Raw genomic sequence first — 25,432 nt, 5'->3', positions numbered from 1 at the left:
TAGAGGTGTGCTAGAAAGAGCAGAGAGCAGTTAGGAAGCTATTATCATTCTACTGACCATTTAAAGCAAATACATTAACAATCTATTGTGGAATTTACAACATATGAAGTAAAATATAGGACAAAAATAGCTTGAAGGGTAAAAGAGAAATAGAAGGAATTACTACCGTAAAGTTTTAGTGTTAGAGGTAGACTATTACCATTTAAGGATGAATACTACAATCTCTACATTAACCATTAAAAAAAAAAATAATCGTACAAACAGGTTTAGATAAAAAGCCAAGAGAAAATTAAATGGAATTTTAAGAAAATTTGACTAATTCTAAAACAGGTAGGAACAAAGGGATAAAGAACAAAGAACAGATGGGACAAACTGAAAAGACAGGAAAATGGTAACATAAACCCAACCATATCAGTAATTACATTAAATATAAATGTCCTAAGCCCTTCATTTAAAGGACAGATTGTCATGCTAGATACAAAACAAGACCCAACTATATGTTGTTTATAAGAGACACACTTTAAAAATAACAACACTGTCATGTCAGGATGGTTGAGTGGTCTAAGGCATCAGACTAAAAACAACAACACTGATAAAGTGAAAGAAAAAAGACAGAAAAAGATGAATACTACTAATAAAAAAAGCTATCACACTATATTAATATTGGAAGATTTCAAGACAAACAAAAATCATTCCCAGAGTCTAGAGATAAAAAGGGCATTTCATAATGCTAAAAGGACAAATCCATAGCAGACAAAATGTTTGTGCCTCAATTAGCATGATTAAAAATACATAAAGATGGGGCGCCTGGGTGGCGCAGTCGGTTAAGCGTCCGACTTCAGCCAGGTCACGATCTCGCGGTCCGTGAGTTCGAGCCCCGCGTCGGGCTCTGGGCTGATGGCTCGGAGCCTGGAGCCTGTTTCCGATTCTGTGTCTCCCTCTCTCTCTGCCCCTCCCCCGTTCATGCTCTGTCTCTCTCTGTCCCAAAAATAAATAAACGTTGAAAAAAAAAAAAAAAAAAAAAATTTTAAAAAATAATAAAAAAAAAAATACATAAAGCAAGAATTAAAAGGAAAAATAAACAAATTCACTGTCAGGGTTAATACTTCACATTAGAAAAAGCAGACATGAACAGTTACATTAACATTGATCTATAAAATCCATTAGAATTGTTGCTCATTGGTGGGTGTGGAGGGGAATAATAAGTGATAAGAACAAAGGGAAAAATTAAAATTGAATTAAACAGAACAGAGCCTTATATAGATTAACGATAGGATTCCATAGATTAAAGATATGTGTACCTCAATTCTCTGGATATCAGATTTTTTTTTTTTTACATTTGTTTATTTTTGAGAGACAGAGAGAGACAGTGCTAGCAAGGGAGGGGCAAGGGAGGGGCAAGGGAGGGGCGAGAGAGAGAGAGAGAGAGAGAGAGAGAGAGAGAGAGAGACAGAATCAGAAGCAGGCTCCAGGCTCTGAGCTGACCTGAGCCAAAGTCGGACGCTTAACCAACTGAGCCACCCAGGTGCCCCTGGACATCAGATTAAAAATGAAAATTAAGAATCAGATTTATTGGAAAATCCTCTTATTACAGGTATTTTTCTTACCAGCATCACTGTTAAATTCATAACTCTTCCAAGGTTATCAATGTAGTAGACGCTGTCTTGATACCATGAATCACTGTGTAGGTAATTATACATTCCAAAAGCATGCATGTGTTCCAGTGTATATTGATCATCTCGAAGTTTTACTTCTGCCACAGCTGAAATATAAGAAAAATAAACATAAATACAGGTTTCACTTTTGATTATTTCTTTCTGCAGAATGCTAATCACAAAGGCTTTAAGAACAAATACACTATATTATTTATTCTAAAACAATTTTTAGACACCCACTAGGCACTGTGTGTAGAGGATAAACAGTGAATCAAATTGGCATGATCCCTGACAGTGGCCATAAGAGATAGGGTTTTTCATGCCATAACATCTTTTCTTTTAGGCACCTCTTCCTTATAATTATGAATAAAAAGAATGGGGAAATTCTAAAATTGGAGGATTTCCTGTCTCTGGGGCAAATATTAAGTCCACTTTATGTAGAGTTTTTATAGTTTTTAAAATGCTTTCACCTCTATATCTCATTAATTGTTTTTACCACACATTAAGAAATAGAGAATGTTTTCATTATTTTGTTTCATAATTATGGAAATAAATGTAAGAACAAGTGGTGATTTCTCCAATGTTTTATTAAATTTTTCCCAAGAGTACAGAACAAAATATTCTACCTGGACTAGAAACGAGGCTTCCTGAAGAACAGTGTTTTGCACTGGGCATTAAGCGATTTCTATAACTTTATTTTACTTTTCTCCACCTTTATTGTGATATAATTGGCATATTACACTGTGTAAGTTTAAAGTGTATAACATAACATACTTTATATATGAACATATTGTGAAATGATTAGCATAGTAAGTTTACTTAACACATCATCCGTCACCTAGTTATTTTTTTCTTGTGATGAGAACTTTTAAGATCCACTCTCTTTACTATTTCCATAATTTTATTCGGCTAAATGTAATCTCACTCTTCCTTCCTTCACATGCAGATAGGAACCCTTACCACTCAGGGCTGCCCATGACATAGAATTAGTTTCTGCTCTGACAGAAAATATAAAAGTAAACTAAGCTGGGCCAATACCTTACCTTAATATAAAACTCAACTTACTGTATTCTAATTTCAAGTGTTTTCTTTTTTTTCCATAACGTTCATCTGTTCCTACTTCTATTACCTGCTTTGAGGCCTGGCCGACTTATATTTATTCTGATTCATTCAGCAATAATTCAATAGGCACCAATGACACAATGATGAGCAAAGAGCACAGAATCTACCTCTTCAGCATTCATGATTCAGTAAGGAAATGGACATTAGTCAAATAATTCATAAATAAATATATAATGAAACTGCAATAAATGTTTGGAAGAAAAAGTTACTGGGTACCATAACACTGGGCACTGATCTGTGGAGGAGGGGAATTAACGAAAGCTTTCAGAAATATGACCCACGCTAGAAAGGATATAAGGTAAAGTTAACTTATGAAGAAATATATCTATACACACACACACACACACCCCTTACCATAGGCAGAAGGAAAAGCAGGCAAAAGCAGGAGGAAAAATTTGTGTTCCAAGAAACAAAAGATGGCTAACTACAAAGCACCATGGAGAACTGTACAAGAAAAGGCTACAGATAAACAGCTAGGGAACTAGGAAGGAATTGGATCATGAAAGACCTTGTCTTTATCGGTAAACTTAATGTAATTCATTTAAGAGTTTTTAAGCAGAAGAGTAAAGTTCAGATTCAAATTTATAAAAGATTACTTATAAGTACAATATATAACAGACGAAAGCAAAGCAAGGTAAAATCCACTGTGAATATTAATAAAGGGAAATCTCACTAGAAGTACAGAAAGAAGGGAGGCCAGAAGGGGGAACCCCACCACTCAACATCAGTTATGGGAAGAACTGGCAATTGCAGACCACAACAGAAGAATATTCAATAGAAGAATCTTCAATTACAGGCCCCAACAGGGAAAAGATATACACTGCATCTCCTACAAGAAGTGGGACTACTCCTGTAACATAGCTAATGAGATATCAACATTACCCTGTAGTTTTGCTGTTCTCCAATGACTTTCTTTCATTCAAAACAATCCTTCCCAACTTCCTCCTCCTTCTCCATAAAATAACATTCTTCTCCTTTGTTTGCTGGACTTGCCGATGGTTTTGCCAAAGTTTGCATGTCCCGAATTACAATTCTCTAATAATCCCAAATAAACCCATTCTGCTGAAAAAATAACTTGGGTTTTTTTCTTTAATTTTTTTTAAAGTTTATTTATTTTTGAGACAGAGACAGAGCATGAGTGGGGGAAGGGAAGAGAGAGAGAGGGAGACACAGAATCTGAAGCAGGTTCCAGGCTCTGAGCTGTCAGCTTAGAGCTCAACACGGGGCTCGAACTTAAAAACTGAGAGTTCATGACCTGAGAGGAAGTCGGATACTTAACTGACCAAACCACCAGGTGCCCCGGGTGTTTTATTTTCAAGGTTTATGCCATAAAATCATTATAAACTTTGTTATGGATTTGATGAAGGTTGAGGAAATTGCTATTATATGATCCAAGGAAGTATTTATTTCATAAGGAACAGTTAGAAGCACATATTCCACTGATTAGGAGGGAAACAATCACCAATTCTTGGTTTTCTAGCACCACTGTGTGGATGAAACTCAATACTGCAAGAAATGTACATGGTAAAATAATGGCCCAAAGCAGTAATACTAGACAATGACACGACAAATACATTTACTTCATATTTGTGCCAAAGCCCCCGGGTAATCCCAAACAAGAGGCTTCTTAGCCCTCTGCCTTATTACAACCTCTCATCTGTGAACATAAGGATCTGGAAAACTATTATTAGATGACTATGATATAGTCTAAGTCTTTTGTTGTTGCATTCTGACAAGATAATTTATGTAAGTTATTTGGACACAGAAATGAGGATTGGGCATATTACATACTTAATAGTTTGTAAAAGCTGTTAGTGTATAGAAAAAAGCCGCATCTCTGGCCTCAAATGAGAAAGGTGAAGTTATCAGTGCATTTTTCATGTCAACCACCTTGAGTTTATAAAAGGAGAGGCAGAGTAATTGAAAGGCAAAAGCAGTGGAAAGCCTCCCAAGAAAGGAGGGGGAAAGCAAGGAGTATTAAATCTCTGCTGGGTTCATGGAAATGGTGGAAGAAGGGGAACCTCTTTAACAGAAGGCTAAGAGGCCAGAGTAGTAAAAATTTTATTATTTATTATTATCTTGCATTAGAAATAAAAGAGCTTTGCTAAAAATTCCTTCTCTTTCAGTCTTTTAAAAAGAACTTAAGGCCTGACAAGAAGAAAATTTCCCTTAATCTTTACCTAAATTTTTTTTTTATGTTTTTATTTTATTTTTGAGACACACAGTGAGAGCGGGGGAGGGGCAGAGAGAGAGGGACAGAGTCTGAAGCAGGTTCCAGGCTCTGAGCTGTCAGCATAGAGCCCAACGTGGGGCTTGAACTCACAGACGGCGAGATCATGACCCGAGCCAAAGTCAGGCACCCAATCGACTGAGCCACCCAGGGGCCCCATCTTTACCTAAATTTCTTACAAAACCTGTATGAAACCTCAAAATCCTGTATTTCTCATTCATAAATTATGTATTGAATGTCTACTATGTGTACTGTGCTTGGCAGTGGATATAACACTAATAAGTATAAAACAGACATGATCCTTGTAATGGTGTTAACAATGGTTACAATTACTGCTTCTTGTCCTTTCAAAATACACTACCACATTGAACCACATGAAATTGCCAATATTCAACTCTTTTGACCCAATTAAATATGATTCATTCTAATACCGATAGAAGCAAAGTATAGTACTTTTAAAAAAGCAGGGGTAAAGGCAAAGAACATTAAATGTTAACTTACGGAGGTCACTTCTTAGATTATTTATCTTTTAACCACACCCAATGAATTAAGTCTTCTGGCCAAGTTACTTACTGAGTTTGCTATTTGTGTATAAAAAAAGATAAAAATGCAAAAAAAAAAAAAAAAAAAAAAAAAGAGTACAGTAGCCCCCCCAGCCCACTCCCCTTATCTGCAAGGCATACGTCCTAAGATCCCCAGTGGATGCTTAAAATCAGATACTGATCCCTATATATATTGTTTTTTCCTATACATACATACGAATAAGAAAGTTTAATTTGTAAATTAGCCCTAGTCAGAAATTAACAATAACTAATAATAAAATAAAGCAACTGTAACAGTATACTATCATAAAAGCTACATGAATGTGGTCTCTCTCTCAAAATATCTTATTGTACTGTACTCACCCTTCTTCTTGTGATGACTTGAGATGATAACATGCCTGTATGATCAGATGAAGTGATGTGAATGACACAGGCACTGTGATATAGTGTTAGGCTACTGCTGATCTTCTGACAGTATGTCAGAAGGAGGATCGTCTCTGCTTCTACACTGCAGTTGACATGGGTAACTGAAACTGTAGAGAGCAAAACTAAAACTGTAACTACTGTGCAAGTCTGTATTATGAATTCTGAAGCAAGATTTATGGAACACAGCAGAAACAGAATTCAGAGCACTGTTCCCACTAACCTATTTTATACAATGTTTCTGCAAAAATTAACACAGTCATCTAACCACTCTTCCCCATATTTTCCACCCTAAGAGCAGATATCAATTTTACAGTAAACTCTACATAAATCCAACGGTGACATAGCTCTTTCTTCCTTTAGTCCAACTATAGCCTAAATCTTCACCGGCTTCTATTCTCCCTCCCCTGAAGAAATAGCCCATAGATCATTAGAAAAGGCATGAGCTTTGGAGTCTGATTTGCCAGTGTCAAGTAGCTTTATTAAGTTACTAGCCTTTCCACCCCATTTCCTCATCTGTAATGAAAATCAATAACACTTGTCCTATGAAATTAGTAACAAGCTTAACTTTAAACATGTAAATGGTGGGGCGCCTGGGTGGCTCAGTCGGTTAAGCGTCCGACTTCGGCTCAGGTCATGATCTCACGGTCCGTGGGTTTGAGCCCCGCGTCGGGCTCTGTGCTGACAGCCCAAAGCCTGGAGCCTGTTTCAGATTCTGTGTCTCCCTCTCTCTGCCCCTCCCCTGTTCATGCTCTGTCTCTCTCTGTCTCAAAAATAAATAAACGTTAAAAAAAAAAAGTTTCAAACATGTAAATGGTATTCTAAACAAGTACCATACTTGTTATATGGTACATATGAAGAAAGAGAAGTGTGATTTTCCTGTTTCTCTTCTTCTGTCCAAGGTTAATTCTCACATGGTTGCTTATTATTCCATTCTCTTCTACCTCTTCTAGAATTAGAAGTTTTGGGCACTCACACAAGGCTCGGAACTGTGACTGTTACCAACAGGTAGAATGGAGAAAACACCTAATTCATGGGATAATGGGTAGAATACACAGAAAAGTACTGTCTCAGTAGTGGGGAATAATTAGCCCTTGACTGAGCATTGCTCCAGACCAGTGTAACAAATCATTAAAAAGACTAAATGAAATTAATGTTTCCAGTAACTCAACTGTAACCCAGAATCAAGTTCAAGAAGATTTAGAAGAATATAAATCTGTTCTCCAGCCAACAAGGTAAAATTCACAATTTCTAGTGTCTAAATGTTACTCGGCAAAGAGGAAAAAAAAAAAAACACAAGAGAATAATCAATCAACAGAAGCTCAACATAACTGATACATAAGTTATAATTAGCAGAATAGAACACTGAGTTATTATATTAAAGTACATTCCATTGTCCAAAACAACAAAGACAAAAAAGATGTAAAATGTACATTCCATACATTAAAAAGACATGAAAAATGTAAAAGATGAAAACTACAACACCTATGATGAAAAATACACATGATGGGAATAACAACAAATCAGACACTGCAAAACAACAGTGAAGCTAAAGGCATGAAAATAGAAATTATCCAAAATAAAGTAGAGGAAAAAAAAGAATGCAAAAAACACACAAAAATCAAGAGCACTGATAACCTGGGGTCAATTTCCAGCAATCTAAAAATGGACAACTGGGGGTGCGTGGGTGGCTTTGTCGGTTAAACGTCTGACTCTCAATCTCAGCTCAGTCAGGATGTCACAGTTCATGGGATCAAGCCCTGTGTCAGGCTCTGTGCTGTTAGCCCAGAGCTTGCTTGAGATTCTCTCTCTCCCCCCTCTATGCCCCTTCCCTGTGTTCTCTCTCTCTCTCTCAAAAATAAATTTCAAAAAAATAAAAATAAAAGATACAAATGGGCAACTGGATTCCTTAAAATAAAGAAGAGGAAGAAAAAAAACTGAAAAAAAAATAATGGCTGGACATTTTATAAACTTGAAAACTATAAACCCACGGATCTAGACAGACCAACAAACTCAAAAGCACATGAAGAAAAAAAAAACCACAGCAAGGTAATGTAATCAAACTGCTCAAAAGCAATGCAAAAGAGAAAAAACACATGTCATATATAAAAGAATAAAGATGGGAAAACACCAGCTTTCTCATCAGAACCAAAAAAAGCTAGAAGAGAGTGGGGCAACATCTTTAAAGTACATTTGACTTTTGAATGACACGGGTAAGGGGCACTGACCCTAGCACCTCGAAAATCCACATATAACTTTTTGACTCCCCGTAAACTTAACTACTAATAGCCTTCTGTTGACGAGAAATCTTACCAATAGCACAGTTAACACATATTCTGTATATGCAGTATATACTGTGGTCTTAAAATAAGCTAGAAAAAACAAAATACTATTAAGAAAATCATAAGGAAAACACAGTTACAGTCCTCCACTATATTTACTGAAAAAAATCCACATATAAATGGACCTGCATATTTCAAACCTACATTATTCAAGGGTCAAATGTACTGAAAGAAGAAAAGGTATAAACCTAGAATCCTACACATGGCAAAATGTCTTTTGAAAATACAAATTCAATAGCATAAAGGCCAGGAGGAAAGAAACAGAAGTATAGTATTTTAGGGTCTTATATTTATGAGCAAAGTGTAACAACATTTGAACATACCATGCAGTAAATTAAAGATGTATTATATTGGGGCACCTGGATGGCTTAGTCAGTTAAGCATCTGACTCTTGGTTTCCACTCAGGTGCTGATCTCATGACTCATGAGTTTGAGCCCCACATTGGGCTCTGCACTGGCAGCACAGAGCCTGCTTGAGACTCTCTGTCTCTCTTTCTCTTTGCTCCTCCCTGACTTGCACTCTAGCTCTCAAAAATAAATAAACATTAAAAAAAATCTTTAAAGATGTATACCATTAACTCTAAAGCAACTAGTAAAATACAAAGAGCGATAGCTAGTAAACCAAGAAATGTGATAACAATGAATTCTTAAGAAAATACTCAACCTAGGGGCACTTGGGTGGCTCAGTCAGTTAAGTGTCTGACTTGGGCTCAGCTCATGATCTCACAGCTGGTGAGTTCAAGCCCTGCATCCAGCTCTGTGCTGACAGCTCAGAACCTGGAGTCTGCTTCTGATTCTGTGTGTGTGTCTCTCTCTCTCTGCACCTCCCCTGCTTGTGTTCTGTCTCTCTCTCAAAAAGAAATAAACATTTAAAAAATTTTAGAAAAGAAAAAAAAAGAAAATACTCAACCCAAAAGAAGGAAGAAAAATGGAAATGGACAAAATGAAAAAAAAAAAAAAAAAAGGAAAATTCCATTTTCCCAGGGTAGATAATACAAACAGAATACCACTAGCAAGATGAAAGATCAAACTAAAAAAAAAATCAATAATCACATCAAATATAAACAGCATAACGAAAAGGTAGAGATTGTCAGGTTGAATAAAGAAACAAGACTCAACTATTTCTGCCAGTAAGAAATACATGTTAGACACTAAAACACAAAAGGTTAAAAGTTAAAAGGTGGAAACAAATACACACATTATGGTAATATTTAGCAAAAGAGCTGGAGTGAGGACATAATAATCAATAGCGTTTATGCAACATAACAGAGCTTCAAAATATATGAAGTAAAAATGAACAGAACTGCAAGAAAAAAGAAAAATCTACAATCGTAGTCAGAGATTTCAATATCCTTCTCTTACGCAGGCACGAGGTAAAAGTAATTATGCTGAGTAAAAGAAACAAGACAAAAAAGAATACATACTGTGTAATTCCATGTATATAAAACTCTAGAAAATGCACACTAATTTATAGTAACAGAGAACTAGCAGCAGTTGCTTAGGGACTGAAGGGGTATGTGGAGGAACAGAGTGCTAGTAACAGAAGGGCACAGGAAGTGCCCATTTTAAGTAGAGGAAGATCTGTATAAAATAGATGCCTAGAGGGATGTCTGGGTGGTCAGTCGGTTAAGCATCCGACTCTTGGTTTCAGCTCAGGTCATGATCTCACCGTTTCATGAGTTCAAGCCCCAAGTTGGGCTCTGTGCTGGCATCGCAGAGCTTGCTTGGGATTCTCTCTCTCCCTCTCCCCACTCATGCTCTCTCTCAAATAAATAAATAAACTTTATAAAACTTTTTGCTTGTTCTTTAGCATAGAAAAACACAAACTGGAACGCCTGGGTGGCTCACTTAAGTGCCCGACTCTTGATCTCAGCTCAGGCCATGATCTCATGGGTTCATCTCATCAAGCCTGTGTTTGGCTCTGTGCTGACAGCATGGAGCCTGCTTGCGATTCTCTCTCTCTCTCTCTCTCTCTCTCTCTCTCTCGTTCTCTCTCTGTCTCTCTCTGTGCCCCTCCCCCACTCACGCTATCTCTGTCCCTCTCAAAATAAATAAACTTAAAAAATAAATAAATAAAAATAAAAGAATTAACCTCTTCATCATCATTCTCAGGTAGTAATTCTTTTTTATTTTTAAATATTTATTCATTTTTTTTTTTTGAGAGAGAGACAGATACAGAGCATAAGTGGGGCAGGAGCAGAGAAACGGAGACACAGAATCTGAAGCAGGCTCCAGGCTCTGAGCTGTCAGCACAGAGCCCGATGTGGGGCTCAAATCCACAAACCATGAGATCATGATCTGAGCAGAAGTTGGATGTTTAACACACTGAGCCATGCAGGTACCCCATCAGGTAGTAATTCTTAATGCAAGCCCCTCATATAAACTATGGCAAAAGCCTCCAAACTGGTCTCCCTGCCTCTATTCCTCCAATCTCCCAAATTCAGCTGCCACAGATCCTCTTTTTTTTTTTTAAAACATTTTATTTTATTTTTTGAGAAACAGAGACACAGCACAAGCAGGAAAGGAGCAGACAGAAAGGGAGACACAGAATCAGAAGCAGGCTCCAGGCTCTGAGCTGTCAGCAGAGCCCGACACGAGGCTCGAACCCACGAACCACGCAATCATGACCTGAGCCAAAGTCAGATGCTTAACTGACTGAGCAACCCAGGAGCCCCCAGCCTCCACAGATGCTAAGAGTAAACCACTCAATCTCTAAATCTGTCTGCTTTCTATTCTTAAAACCCTAAATGGCAGCTCATCACCACCTCCAATTGTGCATCCCAAACACAGATTCCAATACCAAAAATGCTGAAAAAAGGAAAAAACAATGACAACTTAGGAACTCGTTAATAAAGTTAATGTATTCAATTTAGAGGACTATTGTGAGAGTTTGCTTCCTGTTTTTTTGATGTTCAAATATCCTTTTACTTATGAAAGAATGGGTGAGGACATCACCGTGTTTAAGAAACATCTGCACTTAGGATGTATTATGCTAAGCTAAACAAGTCAGTCAGAGGAAGACAAATACCATACCATTTCACTCATATGTGGAATTTAAGAAACAAAACAGATAACATGGGAAGAGGGGGGAAAAGAGGGGAGCAAACCATAAGAGATTTTTAACTATAGAGAACAAACTAAGGGTTGATTGGGGTGGGGGGGGTGGATGGGAGGGATGGGCTAGATGGATGATGGGTATTGAGGAGGGCACTTGTGATGAACACTGGGTGACATGTAAGTGATGAATCACTAAATTCTACTCCTGAAACCAATATTACACTAGAATTTAAATAAACACTTGAAACAAACAAAAGAAACATCTCCACTTAGCAAATTAAAAAGTTGGCAAATCTTTGACAGCTAAACTTTATTTTTATCTATTTTTTTTTTAATCTTCATTCATTTTTGAGAGAGAGAGAAAGACAGACAGAGTGTGAGCCGGGGAGGAGCAGAAAGAGAGGGAGACACAGAATCCGAAGCAGGCTCCAGGCCCTGAGCTGTCAGCACAGAGCCCCACGTGGGGCCCAAAGTCAGGTACCGTGAGATCATGACCTGAGCTGAAGTTGGACACTCAACCGACTGAGCCACCCAGACACCCCCTGAACTTTATTTTTAATTGTAAAAGCCCATGAAAAGAAATACTGACTTAGACACACCAGAGGTGCAAAGTCCACAAAACAAACGGTGCCCTCATCTATCTTTCTAACTCATCTCTCATTCCCCAGATTTTTTCCTCCAGCAATACAGGACTGCAGCAGTGTCCTACACAAAACCCAATTTTACTCTTTCCCTTTTTTACTCACGCTTTCTCAGAAATGGAGTGACCTCAATAACAACTTCTTTTCCTCACTCATTCAATTTATTGAGTACCTATAATCTTAAGCGTTAGGGATACAGTAGTGAAGAAAAGAGAAACATTATCTTCATGGAGTCACAGTCTAGTGGAGGAAAAAGATATCAAATAAATATAGAATTAAAAACTATGATAATACTGCTTTACAGAGAATGGAATGAAGGAGAATGAAATGGCAGGAAAGCTATTCAATAAGCTACTATAGTTAAGGTAAAAAATAACTGATTTGGACAAGGGTGGAGGCAAGAAGTCAAATCTTGAGCTGACTGTACTTGCTGACAGACTGAACAAGGGGATAAAAGAAATACCTCATGACTCCAATATAAGCAATTATGTAGACTTGCACTAATAGTTCCAATTTTTTATGCCTCTCTGTCTTTGCTATGAGTTTGCTATACTGACTTTAAGGCTTGATGATATGACTTGCTTTGACCAATGGGACAAGAGCAAACTTTTTCCTGGCAGCAGCTTATAAAAGTGCCTGTGCACTGCTGGTTTTCTCTTGGAGTAAAAAGCCTGCTAAAGAATGAGACCACATGAGAAAACCTAACTAAGTAGAAGCCATCTGAAATAATCCTATACCAATCTATAGCTAGAGAACCCCCAAACATATGAGGAAGTCCAGCCAAGAGCAGAGCGACAAAGCAGACACATAGCTGAACAAAAATGCAGGAATAAGCCCAAGCCACGACTAGAAGAACCACCTACCTAACTTACAGACCTGTGAGCAACAATAACTGCTTACTCTTTTGAGCACTGAGTTTTGGGTGGCCTTTTCATGCATAAATTAAACATGATGGTACCATTTATTGACACAGGGTGGGAGAAGGAAAGGAAGGGAATGAAAAGAAAAACCAAGCTCATTTTATCTTACCTGAGTCAACTCTTACCTATTCTTAAAAACTCAACTTAGATATCAACTTCTCCAGGAAGCTTTCCCAGATCTCCAGGCTGGTTTGGAAAGATACTTAAGTACTAACATTGTGTTCTGTACATAACCAGGTCACTGCCTTATCAGACTGCTCTAAATTTATCTGTTTATATTTTTCTTCCCAAGTACCCAACTGCACTTTTATGTCACAGACTGTACCTCATTTATCTTGATAATATCAGCAGGTAACATAAAACAAGGTCTTGATAGAGGTTTCTGAATTTTATAAATCAATTAATAAACACTTATCTGATAAAATTTATTAAGTCTAGATCAGTATTTCTCAAAGTGTGATGCACTCAACACGCATCAGAATCAGTAGAGGTGTGTTAAAAATGCAAATCTCTGGGCCCTTTATCTTTAACGAAAATACCATTCATTACGTTCTAAGAACAAGGATGAATATTTTGGTCAGCCTCAAATACACACAAATAGAAGTGTAGGTACTAAATCAACGTTTCCTCAAAATTTCCTAGAGATATTCTCTAAGATAGTGTCCTTAGACTGACAGCACCTATGCAACTGAAAATCCTCTGAATTGCAATGGAGTTTCTTTCTAAGAAATGAATCTCCGCCATCTGGGAGGTCCTCCAAGGTGTGGCTTCTCAACGCACACGGTTACCGAGGATGCTAGAGAGCGAAAGCGGGGCCCAGGCCAGGGACTGACAAGCGCCCAGAGGCCAGGCAGCAGTTGCGTGACGGACCCTGGAACTCGGGCCGCGCCAGGCGAAGGAGACTCCCACTGGGTTCCGGGATGGGCTTCCCTCTCCAGAGGCGGCCATCCCCGGTCCACGCTAGCCCGACGGGATATACGGAAGGCCCCAGTCGCCTTGCTTGCCCAAGACAGAAAGGAAGAAAATGAGGAAAGGGTCCGGCTGCCAGCAGCCGAAAGTGGGGAGAGTGCCGGGGGTCGCCGCCGCTTCCCACCTGCGTCAAGCTCCAGCTGGTAACAGGGCAGCGGCTCGAGGGAGAGCTTGTAACCCTCGAAGCGGGGATCCAACAGAGGTCTCTTCACGCGCAGAGAGCAATTAGCAGCCACCTCCATAGCCTTCCTAGGTCGCAGCGTGAAAATTAATAAAGCTCTTGTTGAAAGGTCCGCGCTTCGCTCGTAGCACCGAGGCTCGCAGGCGGCGTGGTTCCCATCCCAGAAAACACTGCGGTGTGGGGCGCCGTCTGGGAAATGTAGTGTCCATGCGAAAGTTGACTCTGTTGCATGCCGGGCTATGTAGTCTTTCGGAGACTTAACGCCCGCACGACTGCAGGGTATGGACTTTCTTACCCAGAGGGCTGAGCTACCAGGAGGCGGCCCGCGCTGGTTAAATTCTCACATTTATAGGCAGGGTGGCGAGACCCCGCCCCGGAAATGCGTGTTTTAGCTTTCTGTGTGCTTAGGTGCCCGAGCTACTGAGGGTCTAAGTCCGGGCAGCCGAAGAGTGTGGTAGGTAACGGTCGTCAGCGCAAGGGTCATTTCGTCGCTGGGAAGGGACGGCCCTCGCCCGCGGTGATGGTGGTGAGCTATGCCCGTGGTCCTCAGGGCCGGGACCCGGGCCCAGCCCAGGCTCCTTTCGATGTGCTGTCTTTCGTTAGCTTCCCCGACCCGCGCTCGCGGGCCTGTAGGGCTCTCCGACAGGGCGTGCAACCGGAGTTGGCCTGAAGCCAGTCCACGCTTTGTTTTCTGGCTCCTCCCCTCCCGCCTCTCCCGCTGTCTCCGCCCTATTCTATTTTCCCAAAGAATGTCTGAACTGGGAGGGATTCCCCTAGCGCCCTTGTTTTACCAGTGAGAAAACTGAGGCCTTTAAGAATTGACTTGTCCAAGGTCACTATCCGTATTTTAGGGGCCAAGGCGAGATCAAGTTCAATATTCTAGGAATGGTACCGACTAGACCTTAGAGTTATTTTGAAAATGTTAGCCTCCAACGACATAAGCAAACATTACTAAGTCCTTTCTCAACCCCTCCTTTTTCCTGTTCCACTCAAAAAAAATTTTTTTCCCAACTCAAAACTCATTGCCAGCCTGAGTTTTCACATAGGCGAAGATGGGAGACAACAAAAGTGGTCCCGAGTTAGTGACAGATTAAGTGCAGTTATGTTACTGTATTCCAAGTTTTTACATTCTAACCTTCTTCTACCTTTTTTTTTTTTTTTAACTGAAAATTGAGAATTTTCTGTGTTGGGAATTAGTTCGAGATTTGTTTTCAGCTTTGATGAAGAGCATACACAAACACATACTTGGAGCTAGTTTGAGAGTTGTACTTCTGGGTGCATCCTAGTGAAAAGTAAAGCACTTAGAACCTAATCTGGAAATTTTATTTTTCACCAACAGTACTTGATCTTTTATTGGTATTTAGGTTACATGGCTTCCCAGAAATTTTGAATGCAGTTAAAGTGCAGAAATTATTAGCAGTCAGTTATGATGTGCTGTTAAAGTGTTTGGGGGCTTCTCAGGTCAGAGTACCTGAGTTCAAATCCTGCCTTCACCACTTTCTATCTTTGTGCCTCAGTTTTCTCAATTGTAAAATACAAATTATGTTAATAATTCATACATAAAAAAATAAGTTTTGGGAATTAAATGAGGTTTAAAAAAAGCCCCAATGTGTTAACCCAGTACTGGGCACATAAGTGTTTCATAAATGTGACAATAATTATTATTATCTAAGGACTCAATAAAGGGTATATGGGGAAAGAAAATTGTGAGTTAATCAGTATGACTTATTGGGATGCAGTAAACGATATTAAGAGTAATGACATTGTTAACACAATGTTGAAATTTATCACTCCTTCAGTTGATAGAATGTTAAATGTTAAATGGGATGCTTACCTAGAGGATTTAGAAGAAAATGCTTTGTGGGTATTCTGTATCTGAAAATACATGTTGATGTTCAGGTTAGCAAGATGAACAAAGATGCGCAGATGAGAGCAGCGATTAACCAAAAGTTGATAGAAACTGGAGAAAGAGAACGGTAAGCAATGGATTGTGTTAATAAATTACATTTAACATCTTTAAGTTACAGTTATTTTAATGTAAGAATCTAATATCAAGGAGCAAACTGATGTCAATGGAAGGAATTCCAGAAAATTGAGATTATCAAAAGTTTCAATTCCTAACATCCATAAAAAATAGGTCTGTTCAGTATTGCATGACTTAAACGAAAATGAGTTCTCTAAAAAGATGAACAAGAAATGACTGTCAAAGAATGTATCATCTAACAGAGAAGAAAATATACCCAGATTACTACAGTTTTTAATAGGGAGATAATATGATAGAACCAGTTTCAGTTACCAAACTATTAATCTCAGAGCAGCTGTGCTGTTCTTACTCTCTGAGACATTTTTCTTCCCTGATCTTTAATTCTAGCTCATCTTTCAGGTCTTAATTTAAATATCATCTCTTACAGGAATCCCTTAAGTCCAAGATGCCTTGTTCTATCCTAGCATTTAATCACATTGTATTATAACCACCTGCTTTGTTTATTTGTGTCCTCCAGTATACTCTCAGTTCCTTGACAGTAGAACTACCATTGTATCCCCAGCATTATGCCTAGCACATAACTGACCAGGTAAATATTTGAAGAATGAACACGTGTAGAAGTACTAAGCAGAGGCCCAGGAATCAAGAAAGGCTTCCAGAAGTAGGGTGAAAAATTGCATAAGAGAAATATATTTAAGGAAGAGGAGAGATCTTTCAACTGTACTTGGGGGTTAAAGTAATCAGTTAGAGTAGTATAAGAGGTATTTCAGTTCTGGAAGAAAGATTAGCAGTTCTTCCAGCCAGTAAAGCAGAGAAGACATTCAAGGAACATGGAACAGAATGTGCAAAGTCACAGAGATTTGATACAACATAATAATGTTCTGAGGAACTGTAAAATTAAAGCTGGCAGGTAAAGTATGAAAGTGATATTGCTGGAACAGTAGACAGGAGGAGTAGATTTGGTATAAGTCAGAATTCTTTCATTTGTAAATGGTAGAAACTGAACTCAAAAACTTGCTTAATCAGTGGAAATATATAAGCTCATCTGACTAAAAAGTCAAGAGCTTGAAATTACTTCAGGCTCCACTGGGTCCAAGCACTCAAAAATTGTTACCAAGAATATGTTTTTCTTTTTCTTTCTCAGCTCTCTTTTCCTCTGTGTTGGCTTTATTCTTAAGCAGACTACCCACAAGGTGGCAGAGATCAGCAGTTCAGGATTCACATCCCTCTGGCTCAAACTACCTTTCTCCTAGTAGTTCCAGCAAAGTACCTGGCTTGATTACCATCTTACTTAGGTACATAGGCCAGTTATGATCAGCCTTGCCTGGGTCTCATTTCCATTGCTGGAACCCTGCACAGATTTATTACACTGAGAGTGGTGTCAAAGAAAGGGCAGGAAAATGGGTGATGGGTTTGCAAAAACATCTGACTTTATCCTTGGGTGGGGGGAGAAGTTAAAAGATTCTAAGAAAGGGGATGACTACATCACATTTGCTCTTTAGGAATACTATTCTGGCAATGTGAGGATAGCCTTAAAGGGCTAGAGATACATTATAGAAGAATGTGTTAGCAGGTTATATCAGGTTAAAAATGAAAAACAGCAAAAATGGAAACAAGAACTTAAAATTTTTTAAAGTAAAATCAGCAGTCCTCAATATGAGAAATGAGGAAGAAGACATCCAGAATGGTGCCTTGGGGAACTGAGACGATAGTATTGGCAGTAATGTGTAAAGGGGATTATTTATTATTGTTTATTTGTCTCTTCATTCGTGCAGCTTAAAGTTACTGAGTTTCCAGCATATGCTATGTCCTGTTAAGGTGCTGGTGATACAGTAGTGAACAAAATAAAGTCTGTCCTTTCATGGAGCTTACATTCTAATGGGAGGAGACAGACACTACATCTGTTTTATGTAGATGGTGGTAAGTTCTAGAGGAAAAATAAAGCAGAGAATAATGGGTTGTGTATTTGAGACAAAAAAATAAAGAAGGCTTCACTGGTAAGAAATCAGAAGGATATGAGTGAATGGGGAGGACTTTCAGGAGCCAAGGATCTAAGACAGGAGCTTGCCTGGTTTTTTGAGGAGCACATAGAATTTCATCAGCCTGAGTAAATTGAGTGAGAGGAAGAAGAGAGACCTGGGAAGGGGGAAGATCATGGAGGGTTATTTAGGCTAGTTAGGTTAGTAAGCCTAACAAAAACTTGGAATTTTAGTCTAAGTAAATTGGGAAGCACTGGGCCATTTTGAGCAGAAGAAGGAGAGCGAAGTATATGAGCAAAGGAGTAGGGGGACAAGTTTAGGGGCATTGGTAGTGGTCCAGTCCAAGAGAAGAAGATGGCTTGGACTAGGGGAGTAATGGCAAAGATGGTAAAGAAAACATTTTGATTGTAGGTGTATATTTAAAACTGGAACCAGTAGGAATTGCTCCTGTGGATTATACGTATAGTGTTAACAGAGTTGAGTGAAAGATGCTCCTAGGTTTTCTAGCCTGAGGAACTTCAGGTTAAGCGTCCAACTTCAGCTCAGATCCAACTTCAGCTCAGGTTAAGCCTGAGGAACTTCTGTTAAGCGTCCAACTTCAGCTCAGGTCATGATCTCACGGCTTGGCTCGGCGGTGTGAGCCCTGCTTTGGGCTCTGTGCTGACAGCTCAAGCCTGGAGCCTGCTTCTGAGTGTGTGTCTCTGTCCCTCCACCGCTCAAGTGTGCATGCTCTCGCTCTCTCTCAAGTATAAATAAAAAAAAAAAAAAAAAAAGGAAGACCTAATTAAATACCAAGATGGAACTGTCACATAGGGGATGTCTAGGAATATTGAAAGAGAAATGGTTTGGTTTGGGACATGATGTGTTGAAGCTGAGACATGATTTAGGTTAAAGATTGAAGACTTGTAAGAGTGGGTATGGCAGAAGGATAGGAAATATTTTATTATACCCATGATGCAGTTAGTTGTAATACACACCATTATTTTTTTTAACCTGTAAGGAAAAAGAAAATTCTGCCAATTAAATTATGACAGGCATAGGGCGCCTGGGTGGCTCAGTCGGTTAAGCGTCTGACTTCGGCTCAGGTCATGATCTCGCGGTCCCTGAGTTCAAGCCCCGCGTCGGGCTCTGTGCTGACAGCTCAGAGCTTGGAGCCTGTTTTGGATTCTGTGTCTCCCTTTCTCTCTGACCCTCCCCCGTTCATGCTCTGTCTCTCTCTGTCTCAAAAATAAATAAACATTAAAAAAATTTTTTTTAATTATGACAGGCATACCAATTACTGAATTATTGGAATGTGGGGGAGAAACAGGCTTAGAATCAATGAAATACCATACTTAGTATATAATTTGGAAGCTTGTTGGAAAAAAATGAGGGGAAAGTTTTTGAGGTTAGAAATATGGGGAAGCAAGAGAGCTAAAGGAGAAGAGTTTGTAGTCAAAGAATAGATTTTGAAGATTTTGAGGTGCACCTGCTTCGAGTTCAACTAAAACTATCTAGAAATTGTACAAGACTCACAGTATTCCTGTTGGTGGAGGGGAATAGAAAGTGTATGAGAAGGCCAGAGAGTAGAGTTTCTTGAGAAGTACTTCTCCCTCATCCACTTCATTTAACTTTATAATGATGAAAATGAGGTCCAGAGTCTAAATTATTTGCATAAGATCAAAAAATTAGTAATAGAACCAAGATTAGGCCACAATTAAAGTTTTTGTGTTTAGAAGGCAGGGAATTTTTAATTGAACGTTTGAACTTTTGCTTCAAACATCCTATCTAAAATATTGTGCATTGTTGTAGTTTAATATCAAAATATTTCTTTTTCAACAGCCTCAAAGAGTTGCTGAGAGCTAAATTAATTGAATGTGGCTGGAAGGACCAGTTGAAGGCACACTGTAAAGGTAATCAGTTTCATTTACAAGATAAACTAATTCCATTGTTCTTGTTGGTTTGGAGTTCACTAGAAAAATCATAGGCAGTATTTTAAGATCTGTTGAGTGCCGAGCATAATTTGAAACATACGAAAATTGAATCTTATAGTAATGATTTCCTCCTTTTGTCTCCTTTTGGTAGATGTAATTCCTGAATCTTTAGAAATTTTCTTTGTATTTTTTGTAACCAAGTGAGGCAAGATTTTCTCTCTCATCAGAGTATGGAATCCAGCCTTTTTCAGTGTCCCTACTCAAAGTGAAACATTAATTATTCCTATGTTTTAACTTTATAACAAATTGAACACTATCATTGGCAGACTTTATAGGAATTACATCTCTGGCTTTAACAATATTATTTTTTGAAGAATTTACCTACAAAAATCCTAGATAATTACACTAATTTTTTAAAATGTGGGGTGGAAGCTTGTTAAGTTACTGGGTGTTGATGAGGATACCACTAGATAAATTATACATGTCAAGAGATGAGCCTCCTTTTCTGGCTTAGCTTTGGTATAATGCAATTCTGGATATTTTCAATGAACTCCCATTATATTGTAATTGTTTCTACAATTAATGATAATAGAAACTATTTATATCATTAATCCTAAGAAGGCAATGTGGTGAGTTAGTAAAGGCATAGACTTTGAAGTCATACAGACCTTCACTGGAAGAGAATACAGCTGGACTTCAGCTCATGTTTGGATGAGTATTTAATCTTTAAGCCTCAGTAGGCTCACTTGTGAAGTGGAAAAATGCCTGGCCCATTAGATTGTTGTGAATATTAAATGCTGCAAAACACCCAGCACATAGTGTTCCAATAATGTTAACTCCTTTCCCTCTTCTTCTTTTGGCCTAGCCTAGAGAAGAGAAATGAACAAAAGAGTTGTTCTATAGTTTAATTTAGGGATATGAAATTACAAGTTAGACTCAAATAATAGCTTTTACCTCCCTCCATACATTCAGGAACTGCTATTATAGTGAAATAAGATCTGTACAGTTCTAAGTTTCCAGCTTTTTACACATTTTAGATTTGACTTTACAGTTCGAATTCATTCTGTTATATTTGTTAAGTTACAAGTGATTTAGCTGAGAGATGAATAGGTTTTTAAGATTTTGATCTGGTGAATACTTAATGTGTTTAAGGTTGACTAAATCTTCAATAGAAAAGAAAAAAAGAAGTGTCCTCTTTTTTTTTAAAGACCAGTCTGCACTCTAAAAACATGATCTTAACCCTTCCTCTATGAAAATCTTTCTTACAGATAATGATTTTAAATGATATGATTTGTTTTTTGCTTTTGCATAAGAGGTAATTAAAGAAAAAGGACTAGAACACGTTACTGTTGATGACTTGGTGGCTGAAATCACACCAAAAGGCAGAGGTAAGGAATACAAATTTTGTGGACGGAAACGTGTGAAGACATGATTTTTTTCTCTCTTGCTGGTTCAGTTTTTCTTTCTTTTTACAGGGAAAAATACCCTTTCTAAAATTATTTGGGTACTTGAACTTTCCTCATTGGGAAAGATAATTGCTACCTGCCTCTCTAGCATAGTCTTGAGTAATAAATATGATGAGAAGTATAAAATGTTTTTGCACTCTAAAACAGTATAGAAACATAAGTTCATAATGGTTGTTAAGACAGATAGTTTTTAAAATATGGGATTTTGTAGGGTCAAGTAGTACCTGAAGCTAGGATTCATAAGTTTTATTAGATATGGCCTGATTTCAGTAATCCAAAGTTTTACTCTAGCCCCACAGTCAATGCTCTGCTGTTGTTTTTCTTTTTAAAAATAAGTAAAGTTCTGGGGCACCTGGGTGACTCAGTGAGTTGAGCATCCAACTCTTAATTTCAGCTCAGGTCATGATCTCACGGTTGTGGGCTCCGTGCTGAGCGTGGAGCCTGCTTTGGATTCTCTCTCTCCCTGTCTCTGCCCTCCCTCACTTAACGCTGTCTCTCTCAAAAAAAAAATAAATAAATAAACATTTAAAAAAGAAAAGTTCTGTCTTCTTAACTGTCTAATTAAGAATTGGGCAGCTTCAAAATTTCATATTCAGGGTAACCTGTATTTAAAATTCACACTACAAACATCTTTATTTCCTTTCAGAAGGCAAAGGAAGGAGAGGAAATATATTAACATTGGTGATATGTAATAAATACTGAGTTAGGAGTTACATTGTTACCTCAGATGCAGCTATGTCATTTTCATTTATTTTGAGAAAGGGGTTTTTCTGGTCATTTTAAGTGTAAGCAGATAAATTAGATGATTCATTATCTGTTTTCTCACATAGAAATAGTGAAAAGAATTTAAGTGTGAAAAGTAAATGAGTTTGAAAATTATTGCTAGAGAATACTAATTCTCTGAACTATCTGCTGGGAAAGAGCTACAGAATCCCATCATCCTTTCCAGCCATCTGTAGGCCTGTTCACAGCTAAAAAAAACATGACTTTTTCATCAAGCATGTCTCAGGGAAAAGAAAAACAAAACAAGAAACAGTATGTATTGTTCTCCCCATGAATTTACACTTTAAAATCATTTTCTCCAATTTCTTTTTCTATTTTCTGTCTGTAATTTATGTTTAATCTATTAACATTTAGGAGCTGGTTATACAGGATGGAAATTTCCTTTGCTTCTCTTTCAACACTTGTATCCTGGACATTTCAATCCCGTATAACTCCACTGCTGGAAAATGAACAAGTACAGAACAGAGAAGTCAAAATAAATCCTTTCTTTTATGTCTTAGTCTTCTTTTATAACAGAAATATTTATTTTCTTTTTTTAAGATACAGTAGAATTGACTTTTTCTTAGTGTGCAGTGCTATGAATTTTATACACATATGTAGATTCACGTAACTACCACCCCCTATCCCTCAAGCTATCCTTTTATGGTCACACCTTATCCCTAACTCCAAGGCAACTAGACTGATCTAGTCTCCATCACCATAATTTTTATTAAAGTATGTTTAATGTACCTACTGATCCCATTTCTAGTGATCTTAATTATGTAGGCTTTATTTCTCAGAGGCTTAAATTAAACAATTTGTCAAGGGGAATAGGTGTCTTATTTAACTTGCATACTTATTTATGGAATTCACTACACAAATGTTGAACTGTACCTGAAGTTTTTAGTTTCCTTTAGATACAAGCAAGTAGCATTAGAAGTTCTGGTTCATTCCCAATTGTCCTTATTTATTAGTAGCCACAAAAGGAAAAATGATAGTGTAGATTCGTGTATTGACATTTAATAGTAATGAAAATTTCAAAGAGCAGGGCTTTTTTGTTTTTCATTTTTAGTTTGATACTCTGAATAGATAATAGTCACATGGTTCAACATTGAAAAAGTAAAAATACCATAAATGTAACCCCTGTCACAGTTTTTGCATCTTTGCTGAGTCAGAGAGTATGTGCACTTATTTCTACAGTATTGCCAAATTAGCTGCCCAAAAATGCGGTACCAATTTATATTCCCCACCAGCTAATACAAGAGCACCAGTTTTCCCTCAATCTTGCCAGCACAGGGTACTACCGACCTTTGGTTTTTAGCCAATATGATTGGTAAAACGTGGTGTCTGAATGTGGTTTTAATTTACATTTCAACTATGAGGCTAAACCCCTTCTGTGTTCAAGAACTGTGTTCCTCCTTTTCTTTATCTCTTTTGCTTGTTTTTCTTTTAGTCTGATCTTTTTCTTATCAATTTGGAGAAATTATATAGTAGAGAGGTCAGCCCAATTCTGTAAGTGTTTTCCCACTTTTGTCTTTTGCCTTTGTTTATGGTGATTTTGACCAACTTCTTGAATTGTCACTGTTGCATTTAAACCAAATTTATTAACCTGCTGTACCTCTGTATTTAAAAAAAGCCTTTTCCACTCCTAGTTTAAAGAATTTTCTTATGTTTTCTCATCGGTGTGCAGTGTAGTTAGGTATTGGACAGTTCACTCAAATAATGAATTGCAAATATACTTTTTCAGGTATCTTTACCTATTTATTGAAGCATGTGGGTTATTCATGAAATTATTAATTCAGAATAAGATATCAAATATCAAATTGACATATATTAATTGGAATCTTCTTACTCTTATATTTTATTTTTATATTTCAGCCCTGGTACCTGACAGTGTAAAGAAGGAGCTCCTACAAAGAATAAGAACATTCCTTGCTCAGCATGCCAGCCTTTAAGATTGAATTAGATTGTGTCGTTTTGTGGTTTTATTTCTGAAAGTAAAACTTGCCATAAATTAGGAATCAATTTCCCAAAATAAAATCCTTTTTTGTATGATGGTATACAGTTTTCAGTAATGATGTATACATTGTATTGATTTTTTTCCCTAAATGTGTTATTTTAATAAATATCTCATGAATGAGTTTGAAGTTTCCTTGGATTTGCGAATAAAAGGGACTTTATTAATAATTTGCCAGATTTGTTGAAAAAGTCAGCAATTAATACAGTTTAAATGTTAAGTATGTGCATATATCTGTGCTAACAACCGAAGAGAAGTAAGCAGGCTCTTCTATTGTCTGGATGTGGTGTATTCCTCTTTTGAATCTCTATGATATTTTATAATACATGTCCCATCTTGTACTACAGATGTCTAATTTCTGATTTGTTATAAATGCTGAGGGTTGGGACTGGGTCTTAATCATCTTTATGTGCCTTCCTTATTCCTCAAAGAATTTACCATCCTATTGGAAGAGAGAACATTTGCAAACTGGCTTCATACCACGCTCCTCTCACATACTCTACTCATCTGAACTTTGAGAGCAGAAGCTCTAAATTGCATCCCCACATACTAAGGTCAAGAAAGAACTTGCTGGGAAATAATCTCCACCTGTAGCTTTACTCTGACATCAAGATTGCCAAATCCAATGGACTCTTACCTATTCTTATGTGACCTCTGCTGGAATGAGAATGTTGACCATCCTGCCACTTGGAACTTTCTTCCCACTCCTCACATTGTGTTTTCCTACACTGGAAGTTCCTTCTGTTTCTTGTGGATACCTTTTGCTGTATGGGACTTTAAATAATGGTGTGTTTTAGTGCTCCCTCCTGGGCCCTCTGCTTGACTAATGATACACTTTTCCTGGGCAAATCCCAGGATACTTGGGTTGGACTGTGGCTTCAAATATAAACTTGGTGATAAATGGTAAATTGTATCTCCAAACCAGACTTCAACCCAGCCTCCAGACCCGAATACCCAACTGCTGTGGATCAGCTTTCTTGGATGTTCCATAAACACCTTAACCTGACCACATCTAAGACAGTGACTTCTTTTCCTCCAATAACTGCCCTTACTGTGTTCCTTATCTCTGTGAGTGGTACCTGCCAGATCTACAGATTAAAATACTAATTCAGAAGGTAAGAGGTATGGCACAAGATTTCTCTATTTCAGACAGGTTCTCAGTCAAGGTTTATGCTGCTGAGGGAGGACACTGTGTAGCAAGGTTGTAAATTGTCCACTTCCTGCCCTCT

The 25,432-nt window shown here is 37.9% G+C and overlaps 2 protein-coding genes across 3 annotated transcripts in view; one reads left to right on the top strand and one right to left on the bottom strand.

Moving 5' to 3' along the window:
- Window positions 1-14,264, bottom strand: part of NUDCD1 (NudC domain containing 1) — a 74,880-nt gene extending 60,616 nt beyond the window's left edge. The window contains exons 1-2 of the mRNA XM_025922823.2: window positions 14,026-14,264; window positions 1,608-1,762 (exon numbers count right to left, since the gene is read on the bottom strand). Of these exons, the coding sequence (XP_025778608.1) occupies window positions 1,608-1,762; window positions 14,026-14,143 (273 nt within the window). The 5' untranslated portion in view covers window positions 14,144-14,264. The remainder of the gene's footprint in view (window positions 1-1,607; window positions 1,763-14,025) is intronic.
- Window positions 14,265-14,421: 157 nt separating this feature from the next.
- On the top strand, window positions 14,422-25,209 carry ENY2 (ENY2 transcription and export complex 2 subunit). Of its 2 annotated transcripts, none has more exons than XM_025922789.2 (5): window positions 14,422-14,536; window positions 15,982-16,058; window positions 19,867-19,937; window positions 21,272-21,346; window positions 24,065-25,209. In XM_025922789.2, the coding sequence occupies exons 2-5, from the start codon at window positions 15,991-15,993 to the stop codon at window positions 24,139-24,141; spliced, it is 291 nt and encodes a 96-aa protein (XP_025778574.1). In that variant the 5' UTR covers window positions 14,422-14,536; window positions 15,982-15,990; the 3' UTR covers window positions 24,142-25,209. The 2 variants fall into 2 exon arrangements, with proteins under 2 accessions (XP_025778574.1, XP_025778573.1); XM_025922788.2 differs by having other exon boundaries at window positions 14,452-14,608.
- The last annotated feature ends 223 nt before the right edge of the window (window positions 25,210-25,432 follow it).

This window comes from Puma concolor, chromosome F2, assembly GCF_028749965.1.
Source record: "Puma concolor isolate L17-30 chromosome F2, mPumCon1.1.hap2, whole genome shotgun sequence".
Lineage (NCBI taxonomy): Eukaryota > Metazoa > Chordata > Mammalia > Carnivora > Felidae > Puma > Puma concolor.
The sequence above is the reverse complement of the archived record's forward strand: the minus strand, read 5'-3'. Positions and strand labels throughout refer to the sequence as shown.